Genomic DNA, 21,778 nt, shown 5'->3' with positions numbered 1-21,778 from the left:
CAACAGCTTAAATATAGCCTTTACACTTAAACACATTTATATTTCCATTTCATTATATTTAAATATCTGTGTGACCTGTAAAATCTGTCTGCACAGTGTCTCTCACTGCCATGCTGATGTTTCCTTAAGCTGGTATACCCACCTTCTAAACTGTCTTCCTCTTTTTTGTTTATTACACTTTGGGCACCAGTTTAATATTAGCTCCACTTTTCTGTTCCTCTTGCCATGTTGTGCCCATTTCCACTTAAGTTTATTTTTGACGTGATAACGTCTTTAAAATCGTTTTAGTCGGGTGACATGTTCAGAAACTTGTGTCACACCAAAACCTCACGAGCGCGATCGCAGGTATAACGAGAGAGAGACGGACCGATCTCCCGTCTCATCTCGAGCGCTGCCAGTCATTCCGTGAATGTATGAAGAAAAATGTATATCATAGTCGAATAAGTAAACTTGTCATTTTACACCCGAAATTTATCATCAAAAGTGTGAATAAAACGATAGATGTAATTTAAAATTTGAAAAAATTGTTATCTTCATTAATTCCTTACTTCCCAAAAACTTATATCACCAATAAGACGTTATCACGTAAACATCTCGATCGTAAACCTACTTTACAAACAACCAATATTTTTTTTGTAACATTCGCTACCTTAGTAATCCATAAAGCTATTCTTTATTTTGTCTATTCTATTCTTTCCTATACATCATTTCATCGATCTTTGAAACAACTGTAGCTTTGTACACGTCATAACGTAACGTCACAATAAAACATTGATGAAATGATTGCAAACTTTTATGAATAAAATTGAATTATTTTTATTGAATTATCACTATTTAGTATTGATACAAAGAAGTATCAAAGTGTATCCTCCGACGCATAGGCCAAATGAGTGGAATAGAGATATATGCGACGCAAGCGTACAATGAGCGTAACGGGACAATAAGCGTAACGGGACAATAATCGTAATGGGACAATGAGTCATGCTTTTTGGTGCTTGCAGCCGGCGTTCATCGATCTATTGTACGCACGTTATCACATCAAAATGGTGCTTATTTCATCTACCCTATAAGCTTCCGACTGTATATTAACGCCATCTATTATCGAGAAGTTACCATTAGAAAGCTGGATATACATTTCTTCGACTCGCAATTAATCTAAATATATTTAAAAGAAGGTAGTCCAAAAATAGTTGAAATTACTCACTCTGGCGCCTGTGCTAAGCACGGGAGGATGCGTCGTGGTTACAGTGACGAGACCGCAAGGCACCGCGTCCAAGGAGTTCGGTTCAGCGCTCACCGACACCACTGTTACCGCTTGGGATGGTGATGGCTGACGGGTTGGTGTCTGGAAGTATATATTATATAGAAAATGTTCTCCCTAAAATGACTGTTCGAACTTGAATTCGTGTATGCGGTGATGTTAGTTATTTCGACTATGTATTTGCGTGTTGTTGCTCCTATTTCACCATGCCTCCTGCTGATAGAGGACAAGGACTTTGTTTTTTTTTTTAAATTTATGTTATTATTATTAATTACTTGATATGTCATGTGGAACATGGTGTAATGGTTGCAGCTGAACAAACGTTGTGTAAAACAAAAAACTTGGCGATTAAAAAGAGTAGCGGAGAGTTTATTGCCAGTTCTTCTCTTCCGTTCTACGCCCTAGAGAACTGGCAGTAAATGTAAAATGAGAAATAAGAAGTATTTAATATGTATTTGACGTTCATAAATGTATATTGTGTTACCTAAATGAATTTGATTTTTTTGTTGTATATCAATTCACCATTTTTTGTATTCTCTTTCACTGTTTACATATATTTTAATTGCTTTGTATTAGTTTTATCCCTACAGAAAAGAAGACATGTATATACTGATAAAAAATCCCTTACCACAACTGGCTTTATCTCGATGGAACTCTTATCTATCGAACTGGATCTCGAATAATCCCGAATCGCCCGATCCAACCGATCTTTATCGTCCATACTCCGCGACCTCGACTCGATTCTACTGATCTCAGCACTGACTCTCTTCGTCTCGCTCGCACCTATCTCATCCGTCGATCTAGCCTTCTCCTTCTCTCCCTCTCTTTTAACCTCTCTCACCTCTGAATCGAAGCTCTTCCTCTCTTCCAAAGCTCTCTTTTCGTATGTCTCTCTGACATCGGTGAGACTTTGCCTTTGCGTGGCTAGACTTTTGGACTTTTCGAGTTTGCTCTCAATCTCCATACTTCTTCTCTTCACTTCTTTTTGTTTCCTAGAATCGTCGAAGCTTTTAATTTCATTTATAACATCTGTTTTTTTCTCGTTTATCTTTTCGTCTGTCTTGGCGTCAATTTTGATATTATTCCTGTCAATTTCCGTGCTATTTCTGTTAACGTCATGTTTGACAGTGACACTGACAGCTTCGTTGTCTGTCAGTTCGGGTCTATCCGGCTTTGGTTTTGTATCTGTTAACTGTATCTCTGGATTGATTGATTGTTTTTCTACCGCCTGTTCGGCTTCTCGACACACCTGGAATTATTTATTATTATTATTATTAATATCAGTGGCGCTACAACCTCTTTTAGGTCTGGACCTCAGACCTGTTACATGATCATTGAATTAATTTACTTAAATATTTAATTTGTTCCAGCATTGACCTAGTTTGAGCAAAATTCTTATCATATATATTCGATCCTTTGTCTGCGCACGCGTACGTATGCATACGAACGCGTTCGTACTGTGATGGAAATGTTTGTGGTAAAAACGGAATAAAAAACTTATTGTTTCAGTCACAGATGGTTGTATCGTTATTTTTTTTTTATCTTATTGTGAATAAATACTGAATCATTATAATATAATAATTAATTCATTTAACGCGTAATCAAATGCTTTATTACAAAGTTATGTTTGTATTTTTATCCGACTTTAAAACCTCGAAGATATTATTTTAGGTTAAAACCTTTGAAATCTTTAGATAAAATAAATGATTTGCTTTATTAATTTAAAAAAAAAACTTAAAAATGTGAAGCTTCTAGAAGTAATTTTTGCTATTAAATTTTTTTATCTAAATAAAGTGAAGAATAGAAAATAGAAAGATTTCCTCACCTGATCCACAATAAACTTGCCAGCGGTAGTGGGACTGGCGGGAGTGGGGGCTGGTGGTGGTGGCGCGGGCTGTTTGCGGCCCCCACGCGTAGCGGCCTGTGAGGGCGTCAAGGGCGCTGTTTCTGTAGGGCTTTGTATGGGGGTCGTTGGAGTCTGTAGGGGGGTAGGTGATTGTGTTGGGGTACTCTGTGTAGAGGATTGCGTGACGGGTGTCGTTGATTGTACAGGCGGTTGTGTGGGGGCTGGAGGTATGCCAGCTTGTGTGGGGGTCGACGGTGACTGTATTGGGGTAATGGGTGTTGTAGGGGTTGGCGGGGTAGCTGACACCGCAGGGGGAGGGGGCGCAGGTCCTTTTTCTTTCTTCGGGGCCTGAAATTGTAACAATTATAGAATTTATTATTAAAGAAATTGACATTAATTTGCGATAAGTGTACGAAATTTGTATACTTTTGAGCTTGTCAAATCGTTGAATTTTAATAAAGACCTCAATAGAGACTAATTTTAATAACCTTTTTAGAAAAGTAGTTGCTGGCTTGCTTTCTGAGTGAAAGTGAGAGTGTGTATGTGTGTGTGAGAGAGAGAGCGTGTGTGTGTGAGAGAGAGAGAGAGAGAGAGAGTGTGTGAGAGAGTGAGCGTGAGATAGAATGTGTGTGCGAGAGAGAGAAACACGCACACGCCACACGGCTTACAACTATAGCAAAATGTGTCGTTACAACTTTCGGTCTTAATTTTTTCCGTCTAGCCCCCTTTCGCAAGGCGCTATAAGGAATTTCGTTCCAAAAATAAATAATAGTTTAAAAAAACTAAAAAACACGCTATAAAAGCACATCAAACTAAAAAGTGAAAAATAATTCCTAATTTAGACTGAAAATGGTAATGAACAAAAAATACTGGTATTATTGTGAAAAAGCGTGGGTTGCTCGATAGACGAAAAATATGGCACAGAGATAGTTTTTTTTAACAATTTTTTTATTTTATTTTTTAGTTTATTTTTGTTTATTTTTTTTTATTTTTTTCATTATTTTTTTCGGATCATTGCATTGTCATCGATCTTTGACAGGTGCGCAAAGTTTGAATTAAATCTGTCCGTTAAAAGTGGGTCAAAATCGAGTCCGAAAGAGTCGGTTACATGCATACATACATACATACATACAGGTGAAGCTAATATAAAGCGTGTAATAACTCACGGGCGGCTTCCTGTCAGCGTGCCGGTGATCGATATCCGCGTCGTCGTGTGGTCGCTTTGCTGGCTGCGTTGGCTGTGAGGGCTGAAGGGGCGCGGGGGAAGCAGCGCGTGGCGATCGGGGCGGGGCTGCGGCGGTTGCGCGGGGAGCGGACGTGTCTTGTTCCGACACTGGAAATTCATGGTGGTGTTTAAAAATAATGTTATGCTCAATCAGGTTTTGGGAGCGTTCAAGTATTACGTAACGAAGTTGGGGGGAGGGGTCTATTTGTAAAACGTTACGATACAGGGCGGGGATTTAATTACGCGTTATTGTTAATATTATTATCGACTTTCCAGTACTTTACACCACATCATGGTAAATTTTAGGTATAAAGAGTCACTATTGGGTACAGAAAAACGTTACGGCTCGTTACACGGGGGGGGGGGTTCAATAATCTCCAAAAATTGCGTGACGTAATACTTGAACGCTCCCTTACTGGAAATGTTTGACAACCTTTCCAAAACCAGGTATACCACACTCCATTGGCTCTACCAAAATATTTCTTAGATCATGAAAAACACTCACTCTTGATGTCCGGCGTCTCGCCCGACCGCACAGACGTTGAGTCATCTTCTATCTCCATCTGCATTTGAGAGCTGCGATGTTCCTGCAATCATTTATCCAGAGGTTAAAATCGGTGACGGCATGTGGCGGCTCTCTATTGCGAGTGTTCACTGGTCTAATATAGTATAACAAGATGTAGATCTTATTATTAACGTACCGTGATAAAAACTATATTATGTTCTAACGTTTACCTTCAACAAGGGATGAAACTCTTGCGGCTGTAGATCCAGAATGATAGCAATGTACAAAAAAAACATTTGAAACTACGTATACTGGTAACAATAGATTACGGTCTACTATAAAGCCGACCAATCAGGGACAGCCTTCGGACAGTTAACAATTTTAAGATTGTAATTTGACGGTTTCACTTGGATAGATTACAATCTACCGAATAATAATACGTTAAATTGTAAGCAGTGCGTTTAGGTTCACAGAGAGATAGATTACAATCTAACGGTGTTTACAATTTTACGGTGACATAAATAAACAAAACATAAAAATAAAAAGCTAATTCTAAATACAACACTCAAAGGAATTACAGTCATAAACATACATTTATATTTAAATATATGTGCGTGAATGTTTACTATGTGACGAATAGGATTTTTTAAGTATCCAGCAACGAGTGTCTTTCTTTACTGTGCGATTAACAAACCCAGCTACAACCTCTCGGACTCAGATTTTCATATCTGTTTCGTATTCATTTGTTCTAGGCAAGTTCACCAAGGTTTATATATTTTTTGAAGTGAAACTTCTTTATCGGGGTTGGAAAAAATTTTTGTGTAACATTTTTTCGTTACGCGTCACGTTTTTCGGTTACGCGCCATGTTCCTTTTTGAAGTCAAACTTCTATATCGGCGTTGGAAAAAAATTTACCGTCACATTATTTAATATTTATTAAATTTTAATTCATTAAATTCCTAACATATCTACCTTTTTCCGTCCCTCTAAGTATCGGAAATCTAAACTTTTAGATTTGTATAAATATGAACAACACTTCAAGATTAGTTTGCCACTGAAGTTTCACTTCTGACATGTGTACTTTGTACACACACACCTTTTTTTTTATAAAGAATAATGTAAAATCTATAGTTTCAATATTTGTAAATATGTGAGGACCATGTTTTTTACACCATAATTTACACCTCGTTTATTATATTAAAATTTAAAAAAAGTCAGTATTCTGACCCACGCGATTTTCCGCCTTAAAAACGCCTCTTTAGTCTAAGACAAGCCGGTTTCCTCGTGATGTTTTCCTTCACCGTCCGAGCGAATTCTATTCTATTCTTTAGCTGGCATCACTACCAAATCGTTTTTTCCTGTTTGTGATGAAAAGGGACGCAATTATCACTCGCCGTAAAACCACTTTTAATGTGAGCACCGCATTCAATAAAATATATACATTCACTAGCAAATAAAAAGTATGTAATAGACTTAGATGTTCAGACTCGTATTGAAATTGAAAATTGAAAAAGGTTTGCAATCTCTGACATGTCAAAAATTATAGCTGTCAGAGTTCTATGGAACTAAAAATCAGAGTATAGACACGCTGTCAACCAATCAGAACCGAACTGTGTTCAAATGTTCTCTATCCTCCCCCCTCTAATCTACTATATAAAAATAAGTCGGGTTTTCCTTCCTGACGCTATAACTCCAGAACGCACGAACCGATTTCCGCAAAGAAAATTCAGGAAAAATTTCAACAGAAAAGCGGGATCACCAAACGAAACGTAACATAAAACGAAGCCATCTGGTGGCGAAACGGAGTTCGCCAAGTTTGCTAGTTCTTTATATTATTGCATTTATTATTAGATTCCTGTGAGTAATTTGGTTCTAGTGTTTTTAAAGTGTTATTAAAAATACATAAATTCTACAAGAATCTTTTGGCATATAGAAAACAAGGCTTTATTATAAAACGTGGAAAATGAATCCCTGTTGCCATGGTTACCAAGTATAAAAATGTAATCATGATAACAAAAACGACGCTATGTTTAGTCCACGTTTTATAACAACTCCGATAGTATAGAGATTTAAAAATTCAGGGATAGAATCGAGTACCAAAAGTTCTTGTATAGATTACGACTGTAAGACCATAGACCATTGCTTCCAGACCTTGAAATTACAGCAGAAATACTGAATTTCAACAAAAAACTAAAACCAAATATCAAATTCCAAAAAAAATGATCTACCCTATCTGGTCCTTCGAGCCGGAATGACTTCAAAAAGAACTGATTTTTGAATATACTGTAATTTACTTTGATCTGAAAGCACTGCCGATACACATACTAACCAACCCTCTGATATTGCTCGCGGTTTAGACGCGCGCGTCGCTTCCTCTGTCCGTTAGTAAGCGTGCGATTACATATAAGTGCTTGTTAGTATAAATATTTAATACAATAATTATAAATTATGAATATCTTTTTACTTACAATATAAATTTAATATTTCTAATAAATGTTTTTAGAATTACATTTGTTTTATTGATTAGTAAATGAACCGTTCAAGTATTACGTAACGCAACTTTTGGAGATTATTGACACCCCCCCCCCCCATGTATCTCGCCGTAACGTTTTTCAGTACCCTAGTACTGTACTCAAGTATACTATAATAGTGTCTCTTTAGTTACTATTATGTGGTGTAAGTCGAAAATAATATTAACAATAACGCGTAATTCAATCCCCGCCCCGCATCGTAACGTTTTACAAAAGAAACCCCCCCCCTAAAACGCATTACGTAATACTTGAACGCTCCCTTACAATATAAATTTAATACTTCTAATAAATGTTTTTAGAATTAATTTAGTTTTATTAATTAATAAATTTAATTTCACAATATTTTCTTAAATTTCTCCATATCATTAAATTTAAATACCTATGCGTGCTTGCGAGCTTTAAATATATACTAACCTCGGAATCATCATCCAAAAGCTCTTCTTCAACCACCTCAGCTCTGTACTCGAGTAAGAGATCCCTCAGAGATTTCGAATCGAGATTTCCACTGACGAACTCGTGATTGAGAAGGTCCGTTGATGTTGGACGCTTTTCTGGGTCCTAGAATTTTTTAAAAATTAACAAATATATTTTTTTACATTTTACCTATACGGGAGAGAAAAAAAGATAGAGATTTTTCACATAATATAATATATTATGTTATTATATATAGTTCTTGAATCTCCTACTCATAAAACTGAATTCCATCCCCCTCTTTCTAATATTTAAGGGGTAGATTAAATAGCCACTATTTTATTTATTATTTATTTATTTATTAACACTTCGTTGCATATACATTAATATAGTACAATTGACATAATTAAATAAAAAGAAGAGCAACTGGCGGCCTTATCGCTTTCGAGCGATCTCTTCCAGGCAACCACTGTGAGAAAAAAAAGTATTAAATTACATAAGAAAGGCAAGAAGTGCAAAAATACGTGTATTAAATTTAGTTGTTTAGAAAAAGAAACTTATCAGGAACAAAAAACAAACTAAACTAATAAAGAATACATGAAAAAAAAAAAAAAAAGTGCACATGAATCATTTTTAATTTCTTAAATTAAGATCAGTCTCACGACAGTTGGTAAGTACCTATTATTAAAGTTAGGGATACGATGTGGACAGGTAATGTTTGTAAAGAAGAAATTTAAAAGAAAATATAGAGGAGGATTAAAGAAGAATTTTTAATTAATTTAATATTTTAACGATTAAAAAATATATATAAAAAGTTAAGCATATGGGCGGTATCCCTTAACACTTGATGTTTAGTGATACCACTCATGGACACTTAATGCCAGAGGGCTCGCGAGTGCGTTGCCGGACAATTAAGAATCGGTACGCTCTTTTCTTGAACGACCCTAAGCCAAATTAGTTCGGAAATACCCACTGCCCATGCACACTCATTGCCAAAGGGCTCGCGAGTACGTCGCCGGCCTTTCAAGAATTGGTACGCTCTTTGAAGGACCCAAGTCGAATTGGTTCGGAAATACCCACCGCCCATGGACACTCAATCCCAGAGGGTTCGCGAGTGCGTTGCCGGCCTTTTAAAAATTGGTACGCTCTTTTCAAGGACCCTAAGTCGAATTAGTTGCGAAATACCTACTGCCCACGGACACTCATTGCCAGAGGGCTCGCGAGTGCGTTGCCGGCCTTTCAAGAATTGGTACACTCTTTGTAGGACCCTAAGTCGAATTAGTTCGGAAATACCTACCGCCCACGGACACTCAATGCCAGAAGGCTCGCGAGTGCGTTGCCGGCCTTTTAAGAATTGGTACGCTGTTTTGAAGGACCCTACGTCAATTGGTTTGGAAATACTTCAGTGGGCAGCTGGTTCCACATAGTGCTGGTACAAAAACTGCCTTAAGAAACGCTCAGTTCTGGATATTATAGGGGAAATAAATGACATACCTTCACAAGCGCTTTGGATATAAAATCATTAAAATGCTTCGTCCATCTCGAGGGCTGCTCAAGTGTCGGAGGATCACTCTTCTGTATCTTGAGCAGAACTCTCATGGGAGTCATCTCATGATTCGGCGGCTCTATTTGAGCGAACTCGATCAATGTTATACCGAGCGACCAGATGTCCACCTTAAACATATTTTATACATATAAGTATTACGTAAGCACAAATGGGTGTGTGTGGGTGTGTTGTGTGTGTGTGTGTGTGGTTATATTACCCACACATTGTCTATGCTTGAAAATGAAATGCATTTCATCACAAACGGTAAAAAACGCACAAGTAAAGATAAATTTTTTTTGAAGTTATACTTCTTTAGGCGCGTTATGAAAAATTGATGAGAGTGAAATTTTACGATGCGCGCGCACCGTGACACAAAATTAACGGAATGAAGTTAGTTCTAGGCGGCATGAAAATCGATAACAACTATGTTCAAGTTGTATATTCTATTATTTTTATATTTAGAACACGTGTTTCGTAACAGTACAATTAAACAGTGTGAATAAATAAATATTATTTTGGTGTTTTTATTAAATCAATTTCATATACGACGGTGGTAGTATTTACTAATAATAATTTTATTGATTAATTTTAATATTTATCGTTAATCACTACTGCATTTTAGTTATTTTTTTTTCCATACGCTAAAGAAGAATAACTTCTAACGCGTGTACATTAGGACACACACTCTTTTTTTTTAATAAACCTGGAATTCGTAGGCAGTGATGCCAACTAAAGAATAAAATAAAGTATTTTAAGTTAATTTGATCATTGTTCGTGACATTGAAATATTTGTTATTTTTGTATTATATCACTTGAGTAAGTAAATTTTAAGATTTTTATCTTTTTGTAGGTAAAACATAAAAAATACGTAGCATTTTATTACCCCTCAAATGGGTCAAATTTGTCCCTTTTTTGGTGGTGAACTTCTTTAGTAGCAACACTAATGAAATGTCACAATTCTACGGAATGAAACATCTGAGTATAGGCCAACACTACTCTGTCGTCAAGTCAGTCTAATCACCTTAAAATCATAGGGATGGTCCCTAAACGTCTCGCAGAGAACAACTTCAGGCGCCATCCAATAAGGTGTTCCGATGAAAGTGTCGTGCTTCTGCAGTGTTGATTTATTCTTCGCTGACACACCGAAATCCGCTGCAAAGGGTTATAAAAAATATTAATTATAATAATATAACTAGCTGTTCCCAGAACCAGTTAAATAAATAAGGAAGCGTTCAAATATTACGTCACGAAATTTTTGGAGATTATTGGACCCCCCCCCCCCATGTAACGCGCCGTAACGTTTTTCTGTACCCAAGAATAGTAAACGTTTCGTGACCTACTATCTCTTTATACTTAAAAGTTACCATTAAAGTGTTAAAGTACTGAACTAATTCGAATTCAATTCATTCGAATTCAATCCCCGCCCCGCATCGTAACGTACAAAAGTACCCCCCCCCTTCCCTCTCTCTCTCTCCCAAATTCGTTACGTAATACTTGAACGCTCCCATAGCGAGGAAGCCATTCCGTCACTTTCTTTGTCCATTTATCTTCTCTCATAATGGACGGGACACCATTGTGTCCACACACACAAAGTCTTTAAATACAAACTAGGGGGCCTCATAGCCTAGCGGTCTTATTAAGTGGCAGCTAGGTGAGGGGTACCGGGTTCGACTCCCGGTTCGAGGGCAAGTTTTAATTTAATTTAAATTTGTTCTCGGCCTTTGGGAGGGTTGTGCGGTACCGGGCGAGTGCTTACGTACATGGAGGACACGGTCGAATTTCTAAAGACAAGCACGAATTATAAAAAAATCCTATACTTGACGCTGGCTAATGGTGCCAGAGCCATTAAAAAAAATACAAACTAACCCAATTTAACACCACCAGTCATAGTGGCGAGTACATTTCCAGCCTTCAAATCCCGGTGAATAACCTTCATGGAGTGCAAGAACTCCAGTCCTTTACACATTTCGCGACAAACGTAGGCTATTTGCGATTCATTGAGCCCTTTCTCCAATTCCGCCATCACCGAGTCGAGGGCGCCACCATCGCAGTATTCGAGCAGCATCTGCGAAAATCATTATTTATTGTTAATATATATAAATATTTTTAAAAGGCCAGCAGCGCGCTTGCGATCTGGCAGTACGAGTGTTCATGGGCGGCGGTATCACTTATCATCAGATGAGCCTCCTGCTCGTTTGCCTCTTGTAACATAAAAAAGGGGGCAATGTTGGCCTAGTGGCTTCATCGTGTGACTCCCATCGACGGTCGTAGGTTCGATCCCCGGCTGTGCACCTTTGGACACACTATGGACTTTCTATGTGCGCATTTAACATTCGCTCGAACGGTGAAGGAAAACAGTCCCTTGAAATTCGTTGTAAAGAGTTTGCACTGTATTTTTGTTTCATTGAATTAAATAAATGGTTGTACTACTGATTATTAACGTGGTTTTTATATTTATTTTAAATATAAATAATTATATAATCAAGTCATAGATAATTTGGCAATGTATCTGTTGAGATACATTGTTATCTTAATATATTTATCAATGCTCTTGGCAATGTATCCCACAAGATACATGTGATTTTTTTTTAACTACCCCCATGAATTTTTGAAGTAAAAACTTCTTTAGCGGCGTTGTACACTTTTTTTGGAATGGGTAAAAAATGTTAAACTCGCGTCAGGACACGTGACCTGATCGAAAATTCGTAAGACGGATGGAAAGTAGACAGCTGGCGCGGCGTATTTAATGTAATATAAATTGACGATAGCACAATAAATAAATATTGTATTCTACCACATAAATGATAGTACTTTTATACTGATAACTAAAGCAATTCATGCAAAATTATTCTCTAACCATTCCAAAATATCAAAAATGCACAACGTTAATATTCAAGTTTTCACTTCGGGAGTGCACTCGTCGTTTTTTTTAAAAAGTATATTTCTAGACACCTTGGTTAAGTTAAGTGTTTTGAATATTATTTTAATATTTAAAAAAAAACTGCAAAGTTAAGGGTTAAATCCACACTTACCCATAGCTTATTGTCAATGAAGTACGCCTCATGCAGTTCCACTACATTCGGGTGTCTGCATTCAGTCAAAATGTCAATCTCCACTGTAAAGTCTGCTAAATCATCTTCATTGTCCAACACACACATTTTGGCAGCGGCTAATTGGGCTGTTGTTTTATGCTGGGCTTTGTACACCTGGAAATTATAAATATTTATATTAATAGAAGTCCTGGTACATTATCAAGAACGACCTCCATCGGGACCTTCATGTAGAGGGCGTCGCCAGAATAATAAAAAAAAGTTAAATTTCTTTGTAAATGAATTATTACTAAGGTAAAAGCCCCGATAGATGAAGATAGAAATAAAAAATCTGCGTTTACTGCACAAGACGTTATTCAGAATTGCCATCTAAAGTTCTAATATGTAACTAAACGAATACATCAACCAATAGCGTGTATTTTCTCGATCTCTCGATTGTTTTTTTGCATTACATATGTTAAAAAGTAAAGACGGCCGTTATTAACAACCGTAAAATGACGGCCGTTAGTTAACGGCACCGCTTTTCTAGGAATGCTTTACACATTAATGTAAGTTAATACATACCTTTCCAAAGGCGCCATCGCCCAGCTCCCCAATCATGTCCCAGTGTTCATTGGGATCACTATTATCCTTGATATTGCTAAACACTCTTTTCTTTTTCGCGTCATTTCCACCGCCCAAGTGTAGCACCTGAAATATATAAATATACTAGTAGACTCGGCCAAGCGTTGCTGTGGCTAAGGTTTTTGTTATATTACATAGTAGTAAACTATTCAAGGAAACGCTAGGAGAACACCAGTCATGGGGACCACCATGCTTTTTTGGTGGTTATGCCATTAAATTGTAGCTTATGTGAAACGTTGGTACTTTCAACACAGCGCCATCTGTTAGAATTGTGACTATCAAATAATTAACAAATAATTTGCAATAAAATAATATTGCGGGTATAAATTGAGATGTAAGCTATCCTATCTTTTAAGTTAGATCAAACCGCACACGGTGTGCAAATTTGATTGAAATCGGTTCACTGAACTGAACCTATCAAGCGATTAGGATATTAAAGTATTAAAGTACCGACTGCAGCGCCACCTGCCGGGCTGATTTGTGAATCTAAACCATCCAGGGCTCCACCCAAAAGAAATCATTCAAATCGGTCCACCAGTTTAAGAGGAGTTCAGTGACATACACGTACAGTAGAATTATATATATACGAGTATGTAAGCTTTAAGTTAAATGATGAAATCGGTTAAGTAGTTTAGGAGTCCATAGCGGACAAACAACGTGACACGCATATAAAGCTTTTTAGTAACGACTTGTCTATAGACAAAAGTAAATTAATCTTAACATAACATAACATTTATTATTAACGAAACAAACAAAATAATAATAATAATCGGAAAAAAAAGGAAAAGGTATATTTTAAGTGTCTAATGTGTGTGTTGTGGTTGCAACTGGCCCTGTCCCAACTCCCAGCATTATGCTGTGGAGCAGAATGTTCCGCAGCGCTGGTCATTCTGCCAAAGACTACAGCAGTTTGCGTCTCAGACGCAAAAAAGAAAAAGAACACTGTATGTAAAGAATTTTTATATATATAAATAAATAAAATTGTATATTTTTATAGTTTCTTTTTCTTACACTTATGTTTACATAAATTGTCATACATTTTAGATAAAAGAGTTTGTAACATATGCCATAGATATAGTACTATGTATGATGTGGTAATAAAATAAGTACTTCTGTGGGCAGCTGGTGGAACCATAGTGGGGGTGTTAAAAAACGCTCAGTTATGGAATAACGAACATCTAATAGGCCGGGTGATAGTGAGTAGTACGAAGTAGTGGGTCATTTGCACCAGTATGGCGGTTCTTCAGGGGTCTTATTACGCAATGAAAAAAAGAAAAATGATCGTCATAGCGCTGGTACCGGCAGCCCAATCGCGTGGGGGTTAGTCGAAGTGGTCGGATTATTATTAGTGTATCAAACGATTTGTTCCACAAAAATTCTAATATTTTCCGATAGTCCATAAAAAAATAAGAGGCGGCAGTGTCATGCCATACTTCTCCGGTGTGACTTACAGCCCGCCATACCGACACGAATGCGTTCATTAACTCCCGGCCTATAAGTTTGTTGTAATATTTCAATTTCGCGCCTTTTGCTCCATAGACTTGAGTTGTCTTTTATTGTTTTTTTTCTATGTTACAGGAGGCAGACGGGCAGGAGGCTCACCTGATGTTAAGTGATACCGCCGCCCATGGACATTCGCACTGCCAGAAGGCTCGCAAGCGCGCTGCCGGCCTTTTAACAATTGGTACGCTCTTTTCTTGAAGGACCCTAAGTCGAATTGGTTCGGAAATACTTTAGTGGGCAGCTGGTTCCACATAGTGGTGGTGCGCGGCAGAAATTGCCTTAAGAATCGCTTAGTTGTGGAACGACGGATGGTATTTTGTATTCTGCCTTGAAATCCGATGATGAAAGACTTGGCAAGTCTTTTTCTCGTTTGTCTTTGTCCTTCTCTCTACTCAGTGAACATTACTAGCCGATATATTGTTTTTTAAACTAAATAATGAAGACATTATTTTCTCATATAAAACAACTTGTCTCCATTAAAACTTAACAAAGTTTAATCTTAGCCTTCTGCTTAGAAACCTGATAAGTTCTAAAGAAATATATTGTTACCTTCTTAAGATTATTAAAGAACGACATGTCTGCGTACGCGCCGTGAGCCGACGCGACAGCGCCTCACCCGCCTTGATACATTATGCTATCACCGCTGCTTGCGTCTGAAAAAAGAAACATATATATAATGTCTGTTGTAACATAAGTTAAACTCTACGGCCGCCAGAATAATAATTAACAATACAATGATTCATAGATATTAAAATATAGAAAGGATTTAAAACTATACCTATACATACTTCCCAATACAGATTGTTTATAGACATAGACTTTAATTTCTAACAAAACACACACAGAAACACACAAAATAACAATAATCAAAAAAATGAAAGATATCAATTTTTTTTTCTTTTATAGAACAAGGTACGTTTCAAGTGTATAATGCGTGTGTGTTGTGGTTGTAATTGGCCCTGGCTCAGCATTATGCTGAGGAGCAGACTGTTCCACAGCGCTGGTCATTCTGCCAGAGACCACAGCAGCTAATTTGCGCCTCAGTCGCAAGAAAAAGAACGTAATAATTAATAATACTTAGTAGAAAAAAATAATTTTAGTAAAAGTTTGCAGTGTAAGTAATGAAGTTTTCTGTAAAAGTATATAGTCTAATATATAAAATTCTCGTGTCACAATGTTCGTTCCCATACTCCGAAACAGCTCGACGATTCTTATGAAATTTTTTATGCATATTCAGTAAGTCTGATTTTCAAACTCCTAAGTCTAACCTAAAGATAAGGGGTGTCAACACCAAAATTTTATTTTTATTTTTTAGACAGTATTTTTGTTTTTATTTTTTTATGATACAACAATACATACAACCCCTAATTTTCACCCTGTACGATCAACGCCTATTTTTTATTATAAATAATATACATGGCAAAACAAACGTTTGCCGGGTCAGCTAGTAGTAAATAAAATCAAATTAAAAATAAATATAGTTTAAAAAAACTATAAAACACGCTTTTAAAGCACATCATATTGTGAAAAAGCGTGGGTTGCTCGATTTAAGAAATTAGGAATTATTTTTCACTTTTTAGTTTGATGTGCTTTAAAAGCGTGTTTTTTAGTTTTTTTTAACTATTATTTATTTTTTAGTTAATTTTTTTTAAATTTTTTTTCGGATTATTGCATTGTCATCGATCTTTGACAGGTGGGCAAAGTTTGAATTAAATCTGTCCGTTAAAAGTGGGTCAAAATCGAGTCCGAAGGAGTCGGTTACATACATTCATACAGATGAAGCTAATATAAAGCGTGTAATTAATACTAATTGATATTCTAGAAATTCAATCTTAAATCTAGTTTCCAGAGCTATCAGACCATGTTTTAGGTACCGCTCATTATTACGAACCAAAGTTTTAAAAAACAAATCTTTCTACAAAATATTTCCGATAATGAATTCATCGGAACACAGCGACCTCAAAGCTCGTCCTTGTGTCTTGTCAAGGGAATTTGAGTCTTATCTCGTATATCGGCTTTCGGAGGAAAATGTGGGCGGTGTATGAGGTTAAGTCACAGGCATATCACATACAATAACAAAATTTTATATACAGTGCAATTGAATAGGTGAAAAATACTTTCATTTGCCTACAGTCCAATCATTAAGACGTTAAGATAGCATTAGGCTAGTATCTATACTAATATTATAAAGAGGAAAGGTTTGATTTTTTGTTTGTTTGAAATGAATAGGCTCCGAAACTACAGGACCGATTTCAAAAATTCTTTCACCGTTGGCAAGCTACACTATTCCCGAGTGACATAATATGTTTCATTTTAAAAAAAATTTGGGATGCCTAGTAAAACTTGAATAATCTAACCCAAGGTGTAAAAAATAAACAAAAACTTCCTTCAATCGTGTGCGTTGCGAAAACTATTAATGATAGAACAAAATGATGTATCACAATTTTTCAGGACACATCACTATCTATAAAAAATGTCACGACAGCATGTCTCTATCTTTTATAGTTACGTCACAATAAGCGTCCTTTTATTAATTTTTTTTATTAAAATACCACCGCTAGAAAAGGCTCTTTATTCGTACCTAGGTATTGATGCTTATCAAAATAATTACCAACGTTTCACATAAGCTACAATTTAATGGCATAACCACCAAAAAAGCATGGTGGATTGGTGTTCTCCTGCCGTTTCTCTTGAATAGTTTACTACTATGTAATATATAACGCTTGGCCGAGTCTACTAGTAATTCATAATTTCAACCGCAGTGCTCCCGTCGCCCGCTCATGTCACTTGTGAAACAGTCGTATGCCGGAAGTTCGCGGAACAAAAATGAAGTAAACGCCAAATGCTTTTTATTTAAATAACTCGTAAAATATACAATTTAATAAAATCGCTAGTAACAGCTCTAGGTCAAACGAATGTTTAATTTTGGCTCCATAATAGTAAACTAATAAAACCGAAATTAGGCAAAAATAAGAGGTAATTTGTTGGTTGGTGGTGTTTTTTTGATGGCGCCTCGACCCCACTCAAGGCATTTGCTCTTTGATTCGTCGTAACAATATTCATTACGTACAATGATTCCAAACTAACAAATAATGGCAAATTAAATTATTATTCTTAGGGGCGTGCAAGTATTACCTAAGCATATTTACTGCAATTCACACAAACCAAACCCCCCTCTCCAAAGTAAGCAAAGCTCTCAAAAATAATAGTACATAAACGTATTAATTTTTTGTAGGAATCCTCGAAAATGCATTTCGTTTTCAAGCATAGACAATGTGTGGGTAATATGTGTAAAAAAGTAAATAATTACTGTTGACGTAACCACCAAATATGTAAATCATAGACCCCCCTCCCCCCTATAGTGCTTACGTAATACTTGAACGGCACCTAATAGAAGGAATCTTAATTATTAATCAAAGCAATAATAAAAATTGACTCGATCATCATTTCCTAATTAATCCCAGCATTCCCTGACATATATATATACCGCTTTCTCTCATCACATACACCACTCCAATGAGTCATTATCGTATGCACTATAATAGTATCACAAATTTCCGCCGACACGCGATAATTACACAATAAATGTTGTTAAATGACAAATCTATAAATACTTTTTTCAGGGACCTCTTTAAAAAGATTAATATTATGACAGTACCTTGCCAATACATTTATGAAAATATTATGTATGTAAGAAAGAATCAACATCTTTTTAGTAAAATAAATGATAGACATAATTTTAGTACTAGAAATAAAGATAAAATAGCTCAACCATCTTTCAGATTAGCCAAAGTTCAAACATCATTTATGGGGTACTGTGTTAAATCTATATATATATATATATATAAAAGAAACCCGTTTTCCGTTGTCACGACATATCACATAACATGAAAACGGCTTGACCGATTTGTCTGATTCTTTTTTTATAATATTCCTTGAAGTACGAGGATGGTTCTTACGGAGAGAAAAATAAAAAAAAATTGAGTGAAAACGTCTAAAAACAATACTTTTCTATATTCCCATACAAAATATTCGTAATAATATTTAAAGGCAATTTGAACTTTAATACCATATCATAAAGTTCAAGTGTTAGTGGAGGGGTTCCGGGAAGGTAAATTTTTATTTTTTGACATAATGTATTTGTTGTATTATCAACTTTCTTTTTTTTATCTTACTAGCTAGACCGGTGTCCCGAATAGCAGAATAAGTATTTTAAAAAAAAAGAATTGACTGTTAGGCGGTACGATGTTCGCCAGGCCAGCTAGTGTTACAATAAAATACCTTGTGACATTTTAAAAATAAATGAACGAAAATTTTAATGTTTTATTAAAAGTACAACAAGAATATTACAAAATAGACAATTATATGCAAGATAAAAATGCTTGAAAACATGCTGGTCCTACTCCATAGAGCCCAGACAAAATCAAATTGTTTGCTGATTTTTGTCTTTACATATTTTTATTTTATCTCACTTTTTTTTCTCTTTAATGTTTAATATTCTACGGTTTCCATATTTGTAAATATGTGTGGAACATGTATACTAACTTTTTAGTAGTTTTATTCTTGGAGTACATTGTCTTCACATATATTTGTACATATATAAAATATTATAAACCTATTTTAAAAGAGTAAGTGTGGAGTTTTTTGCCCATTCCTATCCACACGAAACTACCTTTTGGAAGGGACAACTAGAATAATCTTTATATTTTATTTGACGTTCAAAAGTGCCATTTTAGGTGATCAAATTGAAATAAATGACTTTGACAGCTATAAAAAAATTTTTTTTTAGTAAAATTTTAACGAGATATCAAACTTTATTATAACGTTAATAATCTTAACTGTAATTTTCACGAGATTGTTTCAATTATTGTGACCCTGCAATGTGAACGCACTCCCAAGGGATTGAGAATAATTAAACGCAAGAGGATAACACGACACCACTTTGCAGTCTGCCAGTGTTTCGCGGTTTGCGTAAGGTGATAAGCGGAGCGACTAGCGATTTATATACATATAAATCTTCTGTGCGTGTTTGTAATAACACTCCTTATAAACGGCTGTGTTCAATTCGTATAAATTTGACGGATTTGGGATTTATTTGCACCAGTTCCAACAATTTGTATTATTCACAACTTGGCGATTAAAAAGAGTGGAAAAACAACGCACGCACTCACTTACATTCTCGTATAATCAACACGCAAATTCGTAGTTGAATATATAACATCACCGCATACACGAATTCAAGTACGACAAGTATTGATAGTGCAATTCACGAAGACGCGCCCCACCAATTTTTGGTTGAGGGGATCGCGGGATGCGGGGAGTATTCTCCGAGCGTCAGTTGCGCAACGTCAGCGGTTCATTGTAGTGTGCGTGTGTACCGTTATAACACTTAAACATTGAAGCTTGCACACATATACTATAATTGGTTGGGAGGAATAGTGGGACGCGTCTTCGTGGATTGCACTATCTATGGCACCCGTCCACAAGTATGACGCATGGCCAGCCATCGGCCCCGCCATATTTTAAGGAGAGAAACAACCTGACGCATGTACGCCTATATACTATTATATATAATGTGATAAAATAAATAAATTTTGATCAATCAGTCATCCTTTAACATTAAATTATCGCTCCGCTCAACAACACATCCTCAACCATACATGATGTCATAGTACACATCGTTCTAAGTAAGATATTATTTAGCGTCTGACTAATAATATATTAACAATGATGATATAAGTCAACGCAACAGATTTCGTTCTTGTAAAACACTGTTTACTAAAAATGGATTTTATTTTAAGTTTTGGGATTAAAAACACTGTGTTTAAAAAAAAACACCTGATGTTAAGTGACGCCGTCGCCTACACACTCACATAGCCAGAGGGCTTGCAAGTAGATTTGTGGAATGTCTTGGATGAAGCTTTCCAAGGGAACCATATACATCGATATAGGTATGTATGTCTTGTGTCGTGAGTTTCTATTATCTTAATATATATAAATTACGTGTCACGTTGTTTGTCCGCTATGGTCTCCTAAACTACCGACCCGATTTCAATCAAATTTGCACACCGTGTGCAGTTTGATCTAACTTAAAAGATAGGATAGCTTACATCTCAATTTATACCCGCAATATTATTTTATTGCAAAATGTTTGTTTATTATTTGATAGTCACAATTCTAACAGATGGCGCTGTGTTGAAAGTACCAACGTTTCAAATAAGCTACAATTTAATGGCATGACCACCCAAAAAGCATGGTGGTCCCCATAACTGGTGTTCTCCTACCGTTTCCCTTGAATAGGTTACTATTATGTAATATAACTAAAACCTTAGCCACAGCAACGCTTGGCCGGTCTGCTAGTTATGTAATAAAATAAATAATATAAAACACATCAGTGGCACTTCTAGCTTTTTAGGTCTGGGCCTCAGATATCTGTATACTCTTATTTCATGATTTGTCAATCTAATAGGCAAGTAGGTGATTAGTCTCCTGTAATCGTCACTGTCTGGATATAAAGCCGGTTTCGTCACGATGTTTTCCTTCACCGTTCGAGAGAATGTTAAATGCGCACATAGATAGATAGTCCATTGGTGCACAAATGTTCGAACCTACCACCTCAGGGATGAGAGACGCACGCTGAAGCCACTAGGCCAACACTGCTCATGTTATAGCTATGAAATCTCTATACCTCACACACGCCGACTTTTTGGGTCTAAGGCAAGCCGGTTTCCTCACGATGTTTTCCTTCGCCGTTCGAGAGAAATTTAAATGCGTCCATACAGTCCATTGGTGCACAGAGGGAGATCGAACCTACGACCTCAAGGATGAGAGCAGTGTTGGCCTAGTGGCTCCAAGTGTTTATCTATATATATAAAAATGAAACCAGTTTTCCGTTGTCACGACATAACATGAAAACGGTTTGACCGATTTGTCTGATTTTTTTTATAATATACCTTGAAGTACGAAGATGGTTCTTACGGAGAAAAATTAAAATAAAATTGAGTGAATCAGTCTAAAAACAACACTTTTCTATATTCCCATACAAAATATTCGTAATAATACTTAAAAGTGAATTTGAACTTTAATACCATAGCATAAAGTTCAAGTGTTAGTGGAGGGGTTCCAGGAAGGTAAATTTTTATTTTTTGACATAATGTATTTGTTGTCTTATCACCTTTTTTTTTTATCTTAGCTAGACCGGTGTCCCGAATAGCAGAATAAGTATTTTAAAATGATAAAGAAGCGACTGTTAGGCGGTACGATGTTCGCCAGGCCA

At 36.2% G+C, this 21,778-nt stretch overlaps 1 protein-coding gene across 3 annotated transcripts in view; it reads right to left on the bottom strand.

Moving 5' to 3' along the window:
- Positions 1–21,778, bottom strand: part of LOC125058248 (serine/threonine-protein kinase 10) — a 60,388-nt gene that overhangs the window by 29,291 nt on the left and 9,319 nt on the right. For 2 of the 3 annotated variants that reach the window (XM_047662273.1, XM_047662275.1), the window contains exons 2-15: positions 15,052–15,155; positions 12,940–13,065; positions 12,358–12,531; positions 11,192–11,390; positions 10,347–10,477; positions 9,274–9,453; positions 7,783–7,926; positions 7,171–7,212; positions 5,068–5,094; positions 4,838–4,919; positions 4,274–4,440; positions 3,087–3,455; positions 1,890–2,510; positions 1,205–1,345 (exon numbers count right to left, since the gene is read on the bottom strand). In XM_047662273.1, coding sequence (XP_047518229.1) covers positions 1,205–1,345; positions 1,890–2,510; positions 3,087–3,455; positions 4,274–4,440; positions 4,838–4,919; positions 5,068–5,094; positions 7,171–7,212; positions 7,783–7,926; positions 9,274–9,453; positions 10,347–10,477; positions 11,192–11,390; positions 12,358–12,531; positions 12,940–13,065; positions 15,052–15,078 — 2,430 coding nt within the window. In that variant the 5' untranslated portion in view covers positions 15,079–15,155. The remainder of the gene's footprint in view (positions 1–1,204; positions 1,346–1,889; positions 2,511–3,086; positions 3,456–4,273; positions 4,441–4,837; positions 4,920–5,067; positions 5,095–7,170; positions 7,213–7,782; positions 7,927–9,273; positions 9,454–10,346; positions 10,478–11,191; positions 11,391–12,357; positions 12,532–12,939; positions 13,066–15,051; positions 15,156–21,778) is intronic. The other variant, XM_047662274.1, reaches the window with a different exon arrangement.

The sequence above is a fragment of the Pieris napi genome, chromosome 18, assembly GCF_905475465.1.
Source record: "Pieris napi chromosome 18, ilPieNapi1.2, whole genome shotgun sequence".
In the NCBI taxonomy this organism is placed as follows: Eukaryota; Metazoa; Arthropoda; class Insecta; order Lepidoptera; family Pieridae; genus Pieris; species Pieris napi.
The sequence above is the reverse complement of the archived record's forward strand: the minus strand, read 5'-3'. Positions and strand labels throughout refer to the sequence as shown.